Below are 17,814 nucleotides of genomic sequence, written 5' to 3'. Positions count from 1 at the left end.
TAAATAAATTGAAGGGGGTTTATGGTTGAAGACTGAGAAACTCTACCCAGTTCCCTCTTCTATCCCACCTTCTTAGTTCACACATTTCAGAAAACCAAAGACTCCATGAGATGTATGCCCTCAGAGCTTATGTAGCACAGCTGTGTGAGCTCCAAGAAGGCTTACCCAGTTTCCTTGCACTCCAAAACCTTAGCTCCCAAGGCCTTGGATGAGCTCTATCTGGGGTTGTCCAATATCTCTTCTGAGACCTTGCATGCTCTGTTCCATACCTGGAATGCCCTTTCCCCACTTGCTCACTTTTAAATTTCTATTCCTCCCTTAAATCTCAACTCCAGCATCATCTGCTCTGTGAAGCCTTCACCAAGTGAAGGGAGATGTTCACCAAAGTGTTCCTTAGCACCTTGTACAGTTTTCTATATTATTTTTCTCATGTCACAATATTACAGTGTATCCATCTCTTTTTGTCCACTAGAGTTCCAAGTCTTCTCAAGAGAAGAACTATTTCTTTAATATTATTTCTAGTGCCTGACATATTATTTGGTAAACAGTAAACACTCATTAAAAAAGTTGCAAAGTATTACAATATTTTTTCCTCTCTCTCTCTATGAATTATTATAATTCTGCTGAATCTTTGAGAGTAAGTGGGTGACCTTAAGACCCTTTGCCTCATATTATGTAAATTTCTTAAGAACAAGGACTTTCTCTTCCATAACTGCAACACAAGATCAAACTCAGGAAATGTAACATTGATACACAATTATTATGTAACATTCAGTCCATATTAAATTTTTACCTGTTGTCTCCCTTTATGTCCTTTATAGGCATTTTTTTCCCAGTCCAAGATTGTTCATTGTCTTTAATTGCCACTTCTCCTTAGACTGTTTTAACCTCAGTTGGTTCCTTAGGTTTTCTTTGTTTTTTCATGACACTAATATTTTTGAGAAGCCACAGGTCAGGTGTTTTTTAGACTGTCTCCAAGTTTTATTTTGTATGATTTTTTCCTCATTATTAGACTTAAGTCATGGGATTGGAGGAGGACTACCATATAAGTGATGTAGTTTTCTCATGCATCACATCAGGAAGTATGTGATATTGGTATAGCCTACCATTGTTGGTTACATCATGTCTACCATGTTTTTCAGTTGTAAACGTACCTTTTTGCCCTTTGTAACTTACAAGTAATGTGTTAGGAGATACTTTGAGACCGTGTTAAAACCTTTTCCCCCAACATGTGTCTACCCAATGGTTTTAGCTTCATTTGATGATTGTTCCCTCAATCAATTATTGCTATGGCCTTCATTTAATGGCTCAATTTTTTTTCCCCTCCACAATGAACTCTACATGTTCAAATGCAAAACCCCTTCAGAAACTTAAACTAGATATAAACATCCTCATGAAATTGTATATACAACATAGGTATTAAGTTCTTAATCTATAGAACTTTTTCTCTTCATTAATGTAAATACACATATGCACAGCTATAAAATGTTTATAAACATCTGACTTTCCCACTGGATTTCCATAAAAAGCTCTGGTACTTTATTTATAACTAACTAAAAATACTTCTCATTTCTTGTCATTAGCTGCATTAATACTAATAATTAGGATGTAACCAAATATGAAGATGTAGATACCCTACTTGAAGGTTTTCTATTTTATCCAACTTTATTAATCCAAGAGTTAAAAAGTTGCAGCATAGTATTTTATTATAACAACAATAATAATAATCATAAAAATAACACTGAATTTATTTTGGACCATTCTTCTTGGCCCTTTCAAACTCTCAAGCTCTTTACTCTCGAGCTCTATTCTTTGTAATCATGCTTTTGTTTACTTGCCATTAGATAAAAGTTTATTAGGGAATAGGATATTTACAGTCATAAAGTATCTTCCTTCAAATTACCTATAAGCCTCCATGAGGAGACATTAGTGGGAAGTTGATGTTTCTCTGAGGAACTGAGAAATCCAATTGTATCACATCTATTATTGGAAAATTATTGGACCAACACCCTCTGGAGCATTTGCAATATAGTGGGCAATGTAGTAGATGTCCCAAATCAGTACCAAACTCTTGAGAGTCATCACATAAACCTCAAAAGGGGAACTGGCTAGCTCAAGTCCACAAAGCAAATGGTCAAACTGACACCAGAATTAAGGCCTGTGGGCCTCTTTTGAGGTCAAGGCTTCTCCCAGTATTTTCTGTTACCATAAAGTGGTAAAAATAGATGTGGTTATCCCACATCCTTGAGTCATTTGTAAGTAGTAAATTAAGCATGCACAGTAGAAATGTGTCCTTAGGGAAACAGGATGGCTCCACTTAGGCTTTCTGGAAAGAGGGCCTCAGCTGTTGGATAGCTGGGATCTAGACATCATGCTATGATTTCCACACAACTTTCCCCTTAAAGGGCCCAAGACTGCAAAGTGATGTAGACACAAGGAGATACTTGCCTAAACTCTCTGATACATTTAAAGTATGCGTTTAAAGTTTCCTGAATTTCTTAGTGTTTCTATTATGTAAAGTTTCTCCCCCCTCCAATAGATTGTTCAGTTTTCTAAACATAAAAGCAAGGTTTGTAATTCCATTCTCTGGAGCACCCCACACAGCGTTTTGTAGATAAAACTGTGCTCTCTGAAGACAAATTGGTGGATACAGGAATTTAGGGCTTGTGTTTGCGTTTTCACCCCATGGTAAATTATTCACAGGTCTTCATTTTACGTGAGTTGGGCTCTGGAGAGTTGAGTGACAGTCTGGACTTGGGAATTTTCATGGAGGGGTTAGAGTTCCTGTCATGCGCTGTACCTAGGGCAGGGTTACATGGAACAGAGCCTGGCAGTCCATGGCCGTGTAGCTGTGGTTTGCTACTTAGCCTTGCTGGGGCCTCATTTCTTCATTTCCATCAACAAGAGGAGCAGAGTAAGGTCTGCTCTGTTGGCCTTTCCCAGGTTTGAGGTGAGGAACACGGAGGTATCAGCATAGTAACTTACAAAATAGCAATCAGCTGGGTGAAAATGAAATGAATTAAGTAAAAAATACAAATTAAAACACATACACCAAATAACCTCCTTATGAGTGCACAATGCAGGTATTACTGTTCCTCTACTTCTGCAGATTCTGAGTTTCAAGTTAGAGGCAATACTTCTTTACTTCATAGTGGGTAGCCAAGATGACTTATTTTATTTAACAAGCACTTTAGGAGGGATTTCTATGTACTGGGCATAGGTGAAGCGTTTTACAGTAATGAGCTCACTTAATCCTGATGGCAAGACTTCTGAGGTAGATGCCATTCTGGTTCTAATTTTATAAATGGGGAAACAGGCACAGGGCAGTGAAGCAACTTGCCCGAGATCAACTACTAAGTAGTGGGTCTGGCATTCAAACTCAGTCTGTCAAGAATCCTTACTTTCAGCTCCCTGAGGATGCTGAGGATGGCTGGCTAAGAATAGAAAGAGAAGGTGTTCCCTGTTCCATTTGAAACCTCATTCAATGCGAATTTCTTATTTTTAAACACATGGACTTCTTTAGAGTCAAAAAAACAGAAATGGAATTGGGACTGGATAATTTTCATGGAGGCCTTCAGAAATGAATTCAAGTCTGATATTCAGCTTTTTCTGGGAACATATAAAATATTTCCAGGCTATCTTGATTTTATCAGACCAATGTGCTCCTGAGATATTTGAATATTTCTGCACGCCACAAATATTTATAAGGTCATCCAATGCTTGTATACAAATACAAACAAAATCATCCAGAAATGTTTATGTTCCACTGAATGAATTCAGTGTGTGAGACAGAAATTCTACCCATGCCCCATATGTTTCAGACTTTTCAGGTCATATCTGGACAACTTTAAACAGTGAAGTCTGAGGTATTCATGCCAGGTGTTTACAAAACTCTTCCTGAGCTGGGTCAGCAAGACCATCTTCCTTGCATAATTGAAACAATGTAGCAACAAGCCCTTTATTTATTTATTTATTTATTTAATCAAGTTTCCATTAGTCTGGGGAAAGACGTGTTTCTATATATATTTTTTTAAAATTCAACTTTTTGAGATATAATTAACATATGACATGATGCACTCATTTTAAACATATGAAGACAGAATTTTAATTATGAGGTTTTTTCCTTCTTTTTTTTTCTCCCTAGGCCCATATCCAGAATGGAGACTTGGAAGGCGTTTTGGGAGTTCATCTTTCTTGCAGCTAGCTTTGGCTTCATCAAGTCACAGAGAATTGGTAATGCATTGGATTCTCTAAGCTAAAAATGATGACCTTGCCGGGGACCTATGGTAGTGACTGTCTTAAAAGAAAATAGTACAGAAGCTTTATAATCAATGGAAGGGAAATGCTTCTTTTCAGGAGAGCTTAGAATCTAGAAGCTTTTAGGGAACAGTGGGCACATGATTTTTTTTCCAAAGCTAAGCCTCAAATGACAAAAAAAAAATAGCTATTAAAAAATGCTATACTTCTGAATGCATTACCAGGCTCTCAAATGCTTTTGTAAACACAGGCCTATTCTCTTGACTCTGCATTTTGCTTTGTCTCCTTTGGCAGAGCTGTTCTGAGAGGTAATTGTCGTTGCAAGATGGATCCCCTCACTAAACGCCTGTGACACCTTTGTATTTTTTTTGCAGTCATTTTAACAGATTGTTGTGACTTTTCACGATGAAAGTCTCAGGAAGAAAAGATTGTTTGAGTAGCCTGAAGCCCCACTGAGACAATATTGAGGTTTAAATATTTATATATAATTACACAGACTGTTATTTGTTGGGGGGAAAAAACAACACGTGAAGCTCTCTAAAATTTACCCCCAGTTCTGACTCCCCGCTATTGGGAACAGAAGCTGTGACAGTCTGTCTCTTCATGTTTCAAACACCTTCTAAAATGACAAAGGGCTGGTGGAGGGGTTAAGAAAAGGAACAATGTATAAAAATGCAATACATCTCTCCAGGTGCTTGTCTGGAACCCATACTTATTTGCCTGGAAAACCGTTTCACAACTGTGAATTTTCTCCTGATTGGAAAGATCAGGGCAACACTCTCATGTCTGTGTTTATCTCCTCTGAAAGAGATATAAAGGGGACAAAACACTCAGTCATCCCTACATGGCATTGCATTCTGGAGAGCCAAAGGGAAATAACGCTTAAAGGTCCATCTGCCTTTTCAATAATCATGATTCCACTTGGCTTTATGACCAAGATTAGGCAAACTTCTGAGAAGTGGGACTCTGGAAACTTAAAGTGATTTAGTGTTGCTGGAGCACACCACTCTTTGTCAGCCCTTCTCTGCCTAAACTCTTATAGGGTCTTTGCCTTTCTATAATATAGATTTTTAATTTAATCTTCTTTATGGCAGTCCTGGATGTCAGGAGACCTGGTTTCTAACTGGTCTGTTCTAACTGATTTATGTGAGTAATTTGCCTTTTTAGGTCTTATTGTCCTTATCTGTGAGATGGACAAACTGGATTCATTCTTCTACACTTGCATTTTTCATTTAAAAAAATGTTATTTATTTATTAGAGAACACAAGCAGGGAGGGGAGTGGAGAGGGGGTTGGAGAGGGAGAAGCAGACTACCTGCTGAGCAGGGAGCCCAATGTGGGTGGAACTTGATCCCAGGACCCTGGGATCACGACCTGAGCTAAAGGCAGACGCTTAACGGACTGAGCCACCCAGGCACCCCTATACCTGCGTTTTTCAATACGGTGGCCATTAGCCACATGTGACTATTTAAATTAGATTAAAATTCAGTAAAATTTTGAATTTATTTTCTCATTTGTGCTAGCTACATTCCAAGTGCTCAATCACTACATGTACCTAGTGGCTATGGTATTGTATTATATAATCTCATAGGATTCTTTCTAGCTCTAAAATTTTCTGATTCCCTTATTTGGTTTCATTAATGTTCAATATTTCCATTCTTATAAGTGATATCTTCTCCCTTTGTCCCTCCCTCTCTCCTCCCCTCTTTCCCAAATATTTCCTTCCTTGAATATTTTTTTGGGTGACTTATGCTATGCTAGATACCCGAGTGATGGACAAACAAACAAAAGATAGGGTATCAGTTTGCATGGAGCCCACTGTCTAGTTGGGGAGATTGCCATTAGTTGAATAAGCACATTGATGAATGTTACGTTAAAAAAATGGGAAAAATGAACATGATTCTATGAGAATTTATTAAAAAAAAAAGAGAGAAAGAAAGCGAGAGAAAGAAACTCAGCAGATGGAAGAGCAGGTAGGGGCCACATGGCAGCTGTGAGAACTTGGACTAAGGAGCCTGGACCATGGAGAGCCAAGTGGAGAGGGGACAGTATGTGCAGGGCCAGGCCCAGCCAGTATTTTAACTCTCCAGACGCAAGATCAAATACAAGATGTATTTAATCAGCGTGGGATGATCATCTGCTGGTTGTTGGACCACTTGAAACTAACATCCTCGTCAGCTAGTTTCTGTTTTGTTTTTCTTCTCTCTCATCACTGATTCATGGGTTCTTTCCTACCATCATCATGGACAATCACGTTGCCAAGTGTGGGGGAAAAGTCATGCCAGTTACTGATGAACAGGGAGATCATAATCACCTCTTCCCTTCTTTTGGCCCCCACAAGCACAGTGTTCAATCCATGCATTTACTTCTTGCCACAGCAATGCAGTGTTTGAGTTGGAAGAGACCAGGTCATCTGGTCAAACCCTTATCATAGAGAGATGCAATCTGAGAAGCAGAAACATGAGCTCCTGGCCCCGGTCCTGCAAGCCACCTGGTGTTTGATCCCTTCCATGCTGGAGGCCAGGGTGGGCCCAGCTGGAGTGACACTCACTCTGGTCCCTGTTGGGGTTGTGGTTTCCGGGGTTAGAACTGGGTTTGGGAGACGTGGTTGTACAGTGCAGGCTTGAGTTCAGGGAGCCAACGGACAAATAGGAGCCACACTTATGGTAATGCCAGAAGATAAAACTGAAAGGGGCTGGTGGTAGCTAAGGAATGCCAGGAGTCAAAGCTAGAAAGCAGAGGTCCTAGGTCAGGTTCTCTAGATGCAGAGTCTGAGCAAGGGATTTGGTGAACATGTTATTGTGAGGGAATACTCTTTAGAAAACCTGTAAGGGAATAAGAGAAGTGAGATAGGCTGGGGGTGAAGAAGCCAAGCAAGGACGTACCCTCAGGTATCATCTAGCCTTGGCCTGAGCCATGGAAGATGCTGGAACATAAACGGCACCAGAGTTGTTTCAGTTAAGGCAAGGGGGCCAGGTGCTTGTGACACCATATGATCAACCATTGGCCACTAAGGTGGTATAAATTTCCAGGTGTCTCCAGATGTGGTTGCTTTGCTCAATACAGCCACGGACAGGTCTCTAGACAAAGTGTCAGAGGGGAGCAGTTAACTGTAGCACTTGAAGCAGCTGGGGCACAGGTGTGCCAGCCAGCAAAGATCTAGGTGGGGCACCAACACATCCTCTACTGGTCGAAAGTATTTTCTTTTATTAAATTTAAGGGATAGGTGGAGGGCCATAGTCAGGGATCTCTCTGAGGGGATCAGATATCTGTTGGAATGTGGCTGGTGAACAAGGGTAGATGGTGGCCACGAGGAGGCAAAGGAAGATGACCATACGCTTAGGCTGTGCATATTAACTATTGTCAAAGAGCTGCGCAGGCAGAGCTGTGGGCTGTGAAGGCAACAAGTGGGGAGAGATAGAGTCACAGCCGGTAGCTGTCAATTTTGTGCTGTTTTATCTTGAACTGACTCTCTTCCCCAGTCTGCAGGAAGGCGTCCGTGGGAGATGTCGTGTTTCTAGTGGACGCCAACATCAACCCCCAACATACCCGCAGCGTGCGGAACTTCTTGTACATCATGGTAAACAGCTTCAATGTCAGCAAAGAGTCCGTCCGCGTGGGGCTGGCTCAGTACGGCGACCAGCTCCATTCCGAATTCCTACTTTCCTCTTACCCCCGCAAAAGTGATGTGTTGAATCAAATTCAGAGGTTTCACTTTAGGCCTGGGGGCCACAGGTTGGGCCTGGCCCTGCAGGTCCTTCTAGATGAGCACTTCCAGACAACAGCGGGGAGTCGGGCAACCCAGGGCGTGCCTCAGGTGGCCATGGTGATCAGCAGCAGCCCCGCTGAGGACCGTGTGCGGGAAGCCGCCGAGGCCCTGAAGAGGGCTGGAGTCCACATTTTTACCGTTGGTGTTAAAGATGCAGTTTTGGCAGAGCTCAAGGAGATTGCGAGCAGTCCCGAGGAGAAGTTCGCTTCTTTTGTTCCCAAATTCTCTGATCTGGGCAGTCACGCTCAGAAGCTGCGGCAACAGCTGTGCGATACTTTGGCAAAGGCAGCTCAACCTGCTGACGACGTCTTTCCAGGTACAGAGAATTTCCCCTTCTTGTTTCTGATATAGAAGTCACAGGACTCAAAGCTTTATCTCTTCTTCATCTCTCCCACTGTCCTTATTTTCCATATGTGTGTATGTTGAATTTTAATATTACAATCTCACTAAACAATCTGTACTCAAAGCTCCTCTCCAATCATTGACCAGAGACTTAGCAACTTAAAAAAAAAAAAGACTTTTATTTATTTATTTGACAGAAAGAGCCCAAGTAGGCAGAGAGGCCGGCAGAGAGGGAGGGGAAGCAGGCTTCCCCCTGAGCAGGGAGCCCGGTGTGGGACTTGATTCCAGGACCCTGAGATCATGACCTGAGCTAAAGGCAGAGGCTTAACCCACTGAGCCACTCAGGCATCCTGAGACTTAGCAACTTTTTAAATAAATCCCGTGGGCCATATGCTGGTTCTCTAAGCAGATGTAATGGAAGTCGTTTTTGGAGGAAGAATATTTGTTCTTAGAATGATATTCTTCCTGGATTAACTTATCCATGTTGCCTGGGTGGGGGGCTGAGGAGAAGAGAGCAGCAGTAGATCCTCCAGGAAGCTTGCTTATTTTATTGCCACTGTGTTGGTATAAAGTATCGGTTATGAGGATGAATTTAGGGAAAAGTGAGGTCTGGGCTCAAATCCCACTCCTCCACTTTTTAACGGTGTCAATTTGAACAAGTTACTTTATCTCCCTGAATCTAAATTTTCTTCCTAGGATGGTAGTACCTGCCTCAGAGAGTTGTTGAAGTCATTAAATAAAATTATGCAAGTCGGGTACTTATCCTAGTGTTCAGCCCATCAGAGGTGATAGCATTATGGCCATTAGCCATGATGATCTAACTGTCATTAGCTTTGTACTTCTGTTGGTGGTGACGGGGTAGAGACTTGCAGAAATCCTTTAGGTGTTTATTACTTAATTCTATGAGAAAGCAAGGAACTTTTAGCAGAGGAAGAGAAGCTTGCTGGTGGTTTTCATCAAAATGCATAAGAGGATAGAGCCTTCATTACTTATTCATTATTTTGGCATTTTTACATAAGGTAGGTAAATTGGAAGAAGTATTGAAGCTTTTTACCCATTTGATGCTGCAGGTGTGTGGTGGTAGTATTGCATTTGTATAGCCAAATCATATACCTTGTTTTTGTGTATCACTCTAGAGTTTACAAAAAGGTTTTAAATACCTAGTAATACTAAATACCATTTGCTTGGTACTATACTGTTTGCCAAACTTGTTTACATTGCCCTTCTGACCGATAGATACATATGCAAGGTGATTCTTTGTTAGACCCATGGAGATGTGTATGATATGTAGGGTAATTAGTATTTACTTTTACATAGATATGTGAGGCAACTGGTATTATTATTTGCATTTTTTAAGTGAGGAAACTGAGGGCAAAGGTAACATGACTGGATGGCACAGCTAGGATTTGGTCCCAGGTTTTTAAGACCAGATCCATTCCAATAGGACAAGTGTTGTAGATTGCATTCCCCAGAAGCAGAGCTTGAGGCAAGGATTTGGATATACATTATTTATTATGGAAGAGCTCCCAAGAGATTGGTAAGGATGTGGGGGGTGCAAGACAGAGAGGTAGAGGAAAGAAAGGAAGAATGTAATCTCAGGCAATCAGAGGGTAGTTTTAGCTTGATTCTACAGGAGAACTCAGAAATATAAATTATGCTTCAGCTAGGCTTTCATATATAGTAGGCAAAGCAGCTCCAGCAGCTGAAGGGAAGTCCTCCAACGAACAGTGTAACAGAAATAGTGAAAAGGAATTCAAAAGAACCTGGGCAGAGCACAAATCATGTTGGCTACAGTAGATTATCTTATTTTATCCTCAAAACAACCCTTTGAGAGTGTGAGGGCTGGTATAAAGTTTTCAGTGCTGAAGAGAAGAAAACCGAGTCTTTGAAAGGTGGTTGATAAGATCATAGGGCTCTAAGTGGTGGAGCTACAATGATGTGTAAAATGAAACACAGGATACATTCCAGCTTTCTGAACTGTTGGTACCAGCACACTTGTAGAGATGAAGTTTATTATCACTGGAAAGAGGACAACCCCTTTTTCAGCATGCTGCTACATTTATAGAAGGGAGTTTCTTCTTTATGAGATTCAAGGGATGTCCAAGTGAGTTTCAAGATTGGACATATCAGTAGAACAAGACAGAACCCTCGGGAGATGATGGAGTTGAGGGAAGGAAAGGCACAGTGAATGTTGTTACTTCTCTGAGCACTGTCATTTTGGGGGTCTGAAGGCCACAGAGTATAGTCTGATTGGCCCCACTCTCCTTTCTGTATACCATTCTGCCCCATTAATTCCAAGCATTTTGAGTGACTCCAAGACTTTTGTCTTCTTTCTTGCAGCTTGCAGAGAGGCAGTCTTAGCAGACATTGTCTTCCTAGTAGACAGCTCAACCAGCATTGGACCCCAGAACTTCCAGAAAGTGAAGAACTTCCTTTATTCTGTGGTTTTGGGGCTTGACATCACCAGTGACCAGGTCCGAGTGGGACTTGCTCAGTATAATGACAACATCTACCCAGCCTTTCAGCTGAACCAGTACCCTCTGAAGAGTGTGATCCTAGAGCAGATCCAGAATCTTCCCTACCGTACTGGAGACACAAACACAGGAAGTGCCCTGGAGTTTATCAGGATGCACTATTTGACTGAGGCAGCTGGCAGCCGGGCCAAGGACGGGGTTCCTCAGATAGTTATCCTGGTGACAGATGGGGAGTCAAATGATGAAGTCCAGGAGGCAGCCAACAAATTAAAAGAAGATGGAGTGGTTGTGTATGTGGTAGGGGTCAATGTTCAGGATGTCCAGGAATTGGAAAAAATAGCTAGTGAGCCATTTGAGAATTATCTCTTCAACATCGAAAACTTTAACACCCTTCAGGATTTCTCAGGAAGCATTCTTCAGACTCTGTGCTCCACAGTGGAGGGTAAGATAAGAGGTAAGAAGGGGTGTCAAAGCTTAATATTCTGACCAGGACACCTAAATACAGTATGAGCCAGGACACACTGAGTGTAGTGGGAGGGCAGGAGAATGAGCTGGCTGTCATCACTGGAGAACCTGGGGGGACTTCCTAGGTGAAGGAACCTCAGAGCTGGGGGTTGAACAACGTGCGCAGTTTTCATGGGTAGAAAAGGACATCTGGCCATGTTGTCCAGAGGAAGTCCAGAAGACCTATGTTCTTGATCCTGCCTGTGCCACTTTATAGTTAGGTGAGTGTGGACAAGTAGCTTTACTTCTTCACATCAATGTTCTCATCTGTACAGTGAAGATAATAACACTTGCCTAGTAGGATGGTTTTTGGAGACTAAATCAAATGAGTATGAGTATAAAAATCGCTAGCACAAAATAACTCCTCCATATATGTCCATTTCCTTTGCCTCTTCCATTGGTGGAAGAAGAGTAGGCAAGAGGTGCTTTAGTGTAATAAAACAGACAACAAAGGCAGCAGGGTGCAAGAGGGAGAGAGTCTTGTAAAGGCTCACACTGAGGAGGTGAAGTAGAATATATACATTGTTACATAAGTACAGTACTTTTCCCTCTTATATTTCCTGCAGTCTTGTATTCAGTTTTCATGAGATCTTGATTAGATTTACTTTCTCTTCTATGTCTTTGCCTTCTTCTTCCTCTCTTCAATTCCAGAATTCTCCCAGGTTTATGCAGATGTGGTCTTTCTTGCCGACACCTCACAGGGCACATCACGGGCCAGTTTCCAGTGGATGCAGAATTTCATCTCCAGAGTGGTTGACCTGCTGGATGTTGGCAGGAACAAGTACCAGATTGGGCTGGCTCAGTATGGTGGTCAAGGTCATACCGAATTTTTGCTCAATACCTACCAGACCCGGAATGAGATGACTGCTCACATCCGTGACCACTTTTTGCTCCGAGGTGGCTCCAGAAGGACAGGCAAAGCTCTGCGATACCTTCATCAGACCTTCTTCCAGGAGGCAGCGGGAAGCCGGTTTCTCCAGGGTGTTCCCCAGTATGCAGTGGTCATGACCTCAGGCAAATCTGAGGATGAGATCTGGGATGCTGCCCAGAAATTGAGGGAGAAAGGCGTGAAAGTCATGTCTGTGGGTGTCCAGGACTTCGACAGGAGAGAACTGGAGGGGATGGCAACTCCATCCCTTGTATATGAGATGGAAGGACAAGATGGAGTCAGACAGTTGATGCAGGATGTGGGTGTGGTGATCCAAGGGACCAGGCAGCCTGGGTTTGGGATTGCATCTGAGAAGGAGCCTGTAGTAGGTAAGATTTGGTCCCTACATGTGTCAGCCACTGGGAGGTCTCAGAAACTCTGGGGGAGAAAAAAAAAAAAAAAAGAAACTCTGGGGAAGAGTAGAGAAGGGGAGAATTCTGGATTCCCCAGTACTGGGATACCAGCACCAGCGGATGGGGAAGAGGAGGCGGCATGGGGTTTCCTCAGGCACATACCATGTATTAGTTAGCTATGATCACAACGAGCCTGCAGAAGAAGCCATCCAAAAAGTCAGTGGCCAAAAAGAATCATTTATTTTCGTTGATCTGCTGGGGATCAACTGATCTTTGTTGGGCTCAACTGAATGGCTTTGCTGATCTTCCCTGGGCTTTTTCACAGATTTGAGATTTGGCTGAGGGTTGGTTGATCTACATTTGGCTCTGCTCCATAGCTCTCATCTTCCTCCTGTAATTACTAGGCTAGTCTGGGCATATTATTCCCATGGTAATTGCAGGGGTGCAAGAGAGAAAACCTAATTACATAAGCACTTTTAAAACCTCTGCTTCATCATCTGCTAACATCCCATTGGCCAACCAAGTCATATAGTCATGTCATCATCAATGGAATAAGAAAGTATATTTCTCCCATGGAAGTGAGATGTGGGGAGTTAATATCTTTGAACAATAATTCAAGTTACCATATGCCTTTTCTAGGAGAAGGAGAATTCAGACTTCTCCCCAGAGAAGCTGGTGTTCAAAATGCTCAAGAGAGGTGTTATTAACATTTTGAGGGAGACATTCATAGTGTAGGATTGTACTGTGCACTGTCAAAGGTCTAGCATTCCTGGTCCCTGCCAAAAGCATCTCCAATGACAATTCAAAATATTCTCATATATTTCAAAATGTCCCCTGGGGATGAGAACCATTGAACCTTATCTCCTGCTAAGTCCCTTTATATGTTCTAACCATTAGCCAAGCTGAACTACTCACCATTTGCTATATATGTGCCATACTTTCCCATCACTGTTTCTGTCCTTGAATGCATTGGACCACCAGCCTAGATGCCCACAGGCAAAACTTCATCCTTTAGTTGTTATCTTCTTGGCAGAGCTTCTGGTTGATCCTCACAACAGAAATGATAAATCCCTTCTTTCTCTGAATTATCAGAGCTCTGCCCAGACCTCTCAACATGTAGAGCTTGAAAGTCCTTTGCATTTTATAGTCAGAGAGACCAACACATGTGAGACAAGATGAGGAAAATCCAAGCACAGATAATAAGGAACTAAGAAGCACTTTAAAGACATTACATTAAGTAGGGGTAGAATAGAAGGGGGGTGGGTAATGGAGAATCTGACCTGGGCAGAATTGTGTTGGTCCATCAATAATGGGTATGGTCTTAATATATAGGAAAAAGGGAAGAGCCTTCTTGGTAAGGGGAAGACCTTCAGTAAGTGGAAAGTGAAAGTGGAAATAGGCTGGATAAATGCGGAAGAAAATGAAAAAATGGAGCCGATTGGGGGTGGGAAATGAGAGGTAGTAGAGATGGGTAGGTAGAGATGAGACTGATGAGGTAGGATGGACCCCAAGGGTCCTAAAGGCCCTGGGAAGTAACTGTAGGCTTTTAGGCAGGAAAAATAACGTGACCGAAATGGTCTTAAAGGAAGGCTTCAAGAGGCAGGCTGAGTTCCACACAACACCTCAGACTCAGAAAGACTGTAAGGCTGAGCTGTCATCTATCCACGTACGGAGGAGCTACCTGGGTCAAGACCAATGCTGGCTCTGATAATGAGGAAAAGGAATGAATCTTGAAGACAACTTCAAAGAAGAATACAGTTGACCGTTGAACACCTCAGGAGTTAGGGGCCCTTACCCCACCCCCACAGCTGAAAATCTCCATATAAATTTTGACTTCCCCCAAACATAACTACTAATAGCATACTGTTGATCAGAAAGCTTACGGATAGCTTAAACAGTGGATTAACACATTTTTGTATGTTATATGTATCATATACTGCATTCTTCAATAAAGTAAGCCAGAGAAGAGAAAAATGCTATTAAGAAAATCATAACAATGAGAAAATACTTTTATAGTACTGTACATACATTTATTGCAACAAATCCGCATACATGCAGGCTGAGCCAGGGCTGCACAGGTTAGGCTTGGCATGGAGATGGCGATGTCCTACGGCCTGGGGGTTTCCAGTTGGTGGAGGTAGCTGCCAGGTGGGTCTGTGGCTTGTGGCAGTAACCTTGAGGTGTAGTATAGCTGCCCCATTGGCCTGGGGCTGTAGCACTAGCCTGTGGACATGGGCAGATGTGGCCCGCCTTGAGTGCACTGGCTTCTGGAAGGTGGAGGGGAGAGGCACCACAATGGAAAGGGGTCTGTCTGAGACCCTGGTGAGTGGAGAGCCAAGTGGGAGGGTGTGGGTATACCAGGAGCTCAGGGTTTCCTGCCCAGTGCTGTCCCTGACCTCTAGGTATGTTCCTCTGCTTCAGCCCAGCCTCCTGCCCCAACCCTGGCACTTTACCCAACCACCCCATGGACACACAGGGCAACCTGCAACCCTACCGAGTCCCAGGGCCCCAGGGGCTGCTGACAGCCTTGGCGGGCCTCCCTCATACTCAGAAGCTGGTAGGCACCTTTGATTGTGTCTCTAGAGACTTAGGTGGGCAGTTGTAAATAAATGCCTTGTGGCTTTTGGTGTCAACTCTTAAAAAGAAATCCCATGTATATAAGAGGACCATCATAGGGCAAACCCATGTTGGTTGAGGGTCAACTGTAATAGCACTTGATACCAGCAGATGAAGGAAGGGAGAAGTCAAATGCTTTGGAGTTTCTATAGAACATGTTTTAGACTTGGCAAAATCAGGGGGCAACACTCTTTAAATCTAGGATTATTTGAGGGTCTTTATAAAAAAGGGAAATCACAGGACCTTGAGAGGCCAAAGGTGAGTCAAAAGGTGATTGTTGTCTCTCTAAACATTATTTAACAGGACTCCGCTCTCTATACCTTGGCTTCAGTCTTTTGCATGGGTGATTTTGGTTCTGTGTTAGGGAGGTTTCTGTTCTCATATATATGTGGACACAGTGGGTTTCCCTGCGTTAGGCAGGCAAAATCTTAAATTTGGAGGGAGAATCTGCACTCCTTTTGGAAGGGAGTTTAGGCAGGTACAGCTCCATGCTCCCATTTGAGGTAGGTTCAAGCAAAGGCTCTTTTATAGCAGAATGAAAAAGCCAGTTAGCCCAATTTGTGGACAAAGACTTTTCATAGGCAATTGCAACATTTCATGTTGCCTCTGTTGAAGTGACATGAGATTTATCAGAGAACGATACACAAGTTAATAGTCACAATCTCTTATTTGCATCTGTACTGAGAGGAAAAATTATTAAATCAAGGAGGTTTTAGGCCTATAATAGAGAATTTGATTGAGTGTTTCTTGAAAATAGAAAAATGAAGGGAAAAAAAAAACTAGTCGAGGCAGGCTCAGATGATTCTAATGGACATTGACAAATTGAAAAAAATGATCTTAAAGCACTTCTTGTGAATATTCACATATTTACATATTTTGCAAGTGATGTGAATACTCTTCCCAGTGAAAAATTCTGTGATAAGTACGAAACCTGTGATGTTCTTTGACCATCATGCCGAATACTGCTCATAAAGACTTCCACTAAATTCTAAAACCCATTCATATAAATTAGTATGATATACTTTTAGAGTTTGTAATACTAAATATATTATTATAGTATATAAAAAGAGAGCATAGTACAACATAAAATATAACATGATACCAAATGAGTATATTATCTTTATTATTCTGTTCTCATGCTAAAGTCCTTCTTTCCGTTTTTGTTTATAGCATGTCCAACAACTATCCCCACTGATTTGGTCTTTCTCATTGAGGAATTCAGTTGGGACAGGCAATCAAATTTCCAACAAGTTATCAACTTCTTAAAGACCACTGTCAGCTCTCTAAACGTTCATCCAGATGGTGTGAGAATTGGCTTGGTCTTTTACAGTGAGAAACCACGACTGGAGTTTTCCTTAGATGCATTTCAGAACCCAGCCCAAATCTTGGAGTATTTGGACAAATTAACTTACCGGAGAAAAAGTGGAAGGACGCAGACTGGAGCTGCTTTGGAGTTCCTAAGGAATCAGGTTTTCATTGAGGAAAAGGGCAGGCGGTCCAAGCATGGTGTGCAGCAGATGGTGGTGGTCATCACAGAAGGCTTCTCTCAAGATGAGTTGTCCAAGCCAGCTTCACTCCTCCGTAAGGCAGGGGTTATCATCTACGGGGTGGGCACCCACCTTGCCTCAGAGAGTAAGGACCTGGAGACTATAGCGTCATATCCTCCTTGGAAGCATGTCATCTTACTGGAATCCTTTCTGCAACTGTCTGTTGTGGGAAACAAGATTAAGAACCAGCTCTGCCCTGAGACTGTGGACAGAAGGGTTTTCATTTCTGGGATGGGCCAGGAGCCACAAGAAGGTAGGAGAACCTTTTCCAAATTTGATTTTTTTTTTTTTAAAGTATCTTCACTCTGCTTGTTCCCCATACCTGTTTCCTCCACTCCTCAACAAAGGAAAGATTTTGGAGTCAGTTTATTAAAAAATAAGAACACAGGAGGTGCCTGGGTGGCTCAGTCGGTAAAGTGTCTGCATTCAGCTCAGGTCATGATCCCAGAGTCCTGGGATCAAGCCCAGCTTTGGGCTCCCTGCTCAGTGGGAAGCCTGCTTCTCCCTCTGCTACTTCCCCTGCTTGTGTTCCCTCTTTTGCGTGTCTCTCTCTGTCAAATAAATAAATAAAATCTTTAAAAAAAACCCCACAAAACTTATTTTTGTTTTGATTCCAAACAGGGCGAAAGAATATGAAGTAAAAAGTGAATATTCCTCCCTCATCCTATTTTAACCTTCATCCCTTTTATTAGTTTTTAAAATTTATTTTTATTTTTTATTTTAAAAAGGATTTTATTTACTCGTTGGACAGAGAGAGAGAGAGAGAGCACAAGCAAGGGTAGTGGCAGGCAGAGGGAGAGTGAAAAGCAGACTTTCTTTTCTTTTTTTAAGTTTTAAAAGATTTTATTTATTTATTTATTTGAGAGAGAGAGAGATAGGGAGAGAGAGAAAGGAAGACAGATGTGAGAGAGAGACAGAGAGACAGAGAGAGACTACGGCAAGGGCAGGGGCAGAGGGAGAGGGAGAAACAGGCTCCCTGCCCAGCAGGGAGCCAGATGCGGGGCTTGATCCTGGACCCTGAGATC

At 42.3% G+C, this 17,814-nt stretch overlaps 1 protein-coding gene across 1 annotated transcript in view; it reads left to right on the top strand.

Annotated features, from left to right (window-relative positions):
- Nucleotides 1–4,157: 4,157 nt before the first annotated feature.
- The window catches only part of LOC308345533 (collagen alpha-4(VI) chain-like), a gene marked incomplete at both ends in the record, with an annotated part of 96,893 nt that continues 83,236 nt past the window's right edge, over nt 4,158–17,814 (top strand). The window contains 5 exons of the mRNA XM_080807767.1: nt 4,158–4,233; nt 7,739–8,341; nt 10,708–11,295; nt 11,997–12,602; nt 16,413–17,042. Coding sequence (XP_080663893.1) covers nt 4,158–4,233; nt 7,739–8,341; nt 10,708–11,295; nt 11,997–12,602; nt 16,413–17,042 — 2,503 coding nt within the window. The remainder of the gene's footprint in view (nt 4,234–7,738; nt 8,342–10,707; nt 11,296–11,996; nt 12,603–16,412; nt 17,043–17,814) is intronic.

Source organism: Martes martes (genome assembly GCF_963455335.1).
Source record: "Martes martes genome assembly, chromosome: 1".
Taxonomy (NCBI): domain Eukaryota; kingdom Metazoa; phylum Chordata; class Mammalia; order Carnivora; family Mustelidae; genus Martes; species Martes martes.
The sequence above is the reverse complement of the archived record's forward strand: the minus strand, read 5'-3'. Positions and strand labels throughout refer to the sequence as shown.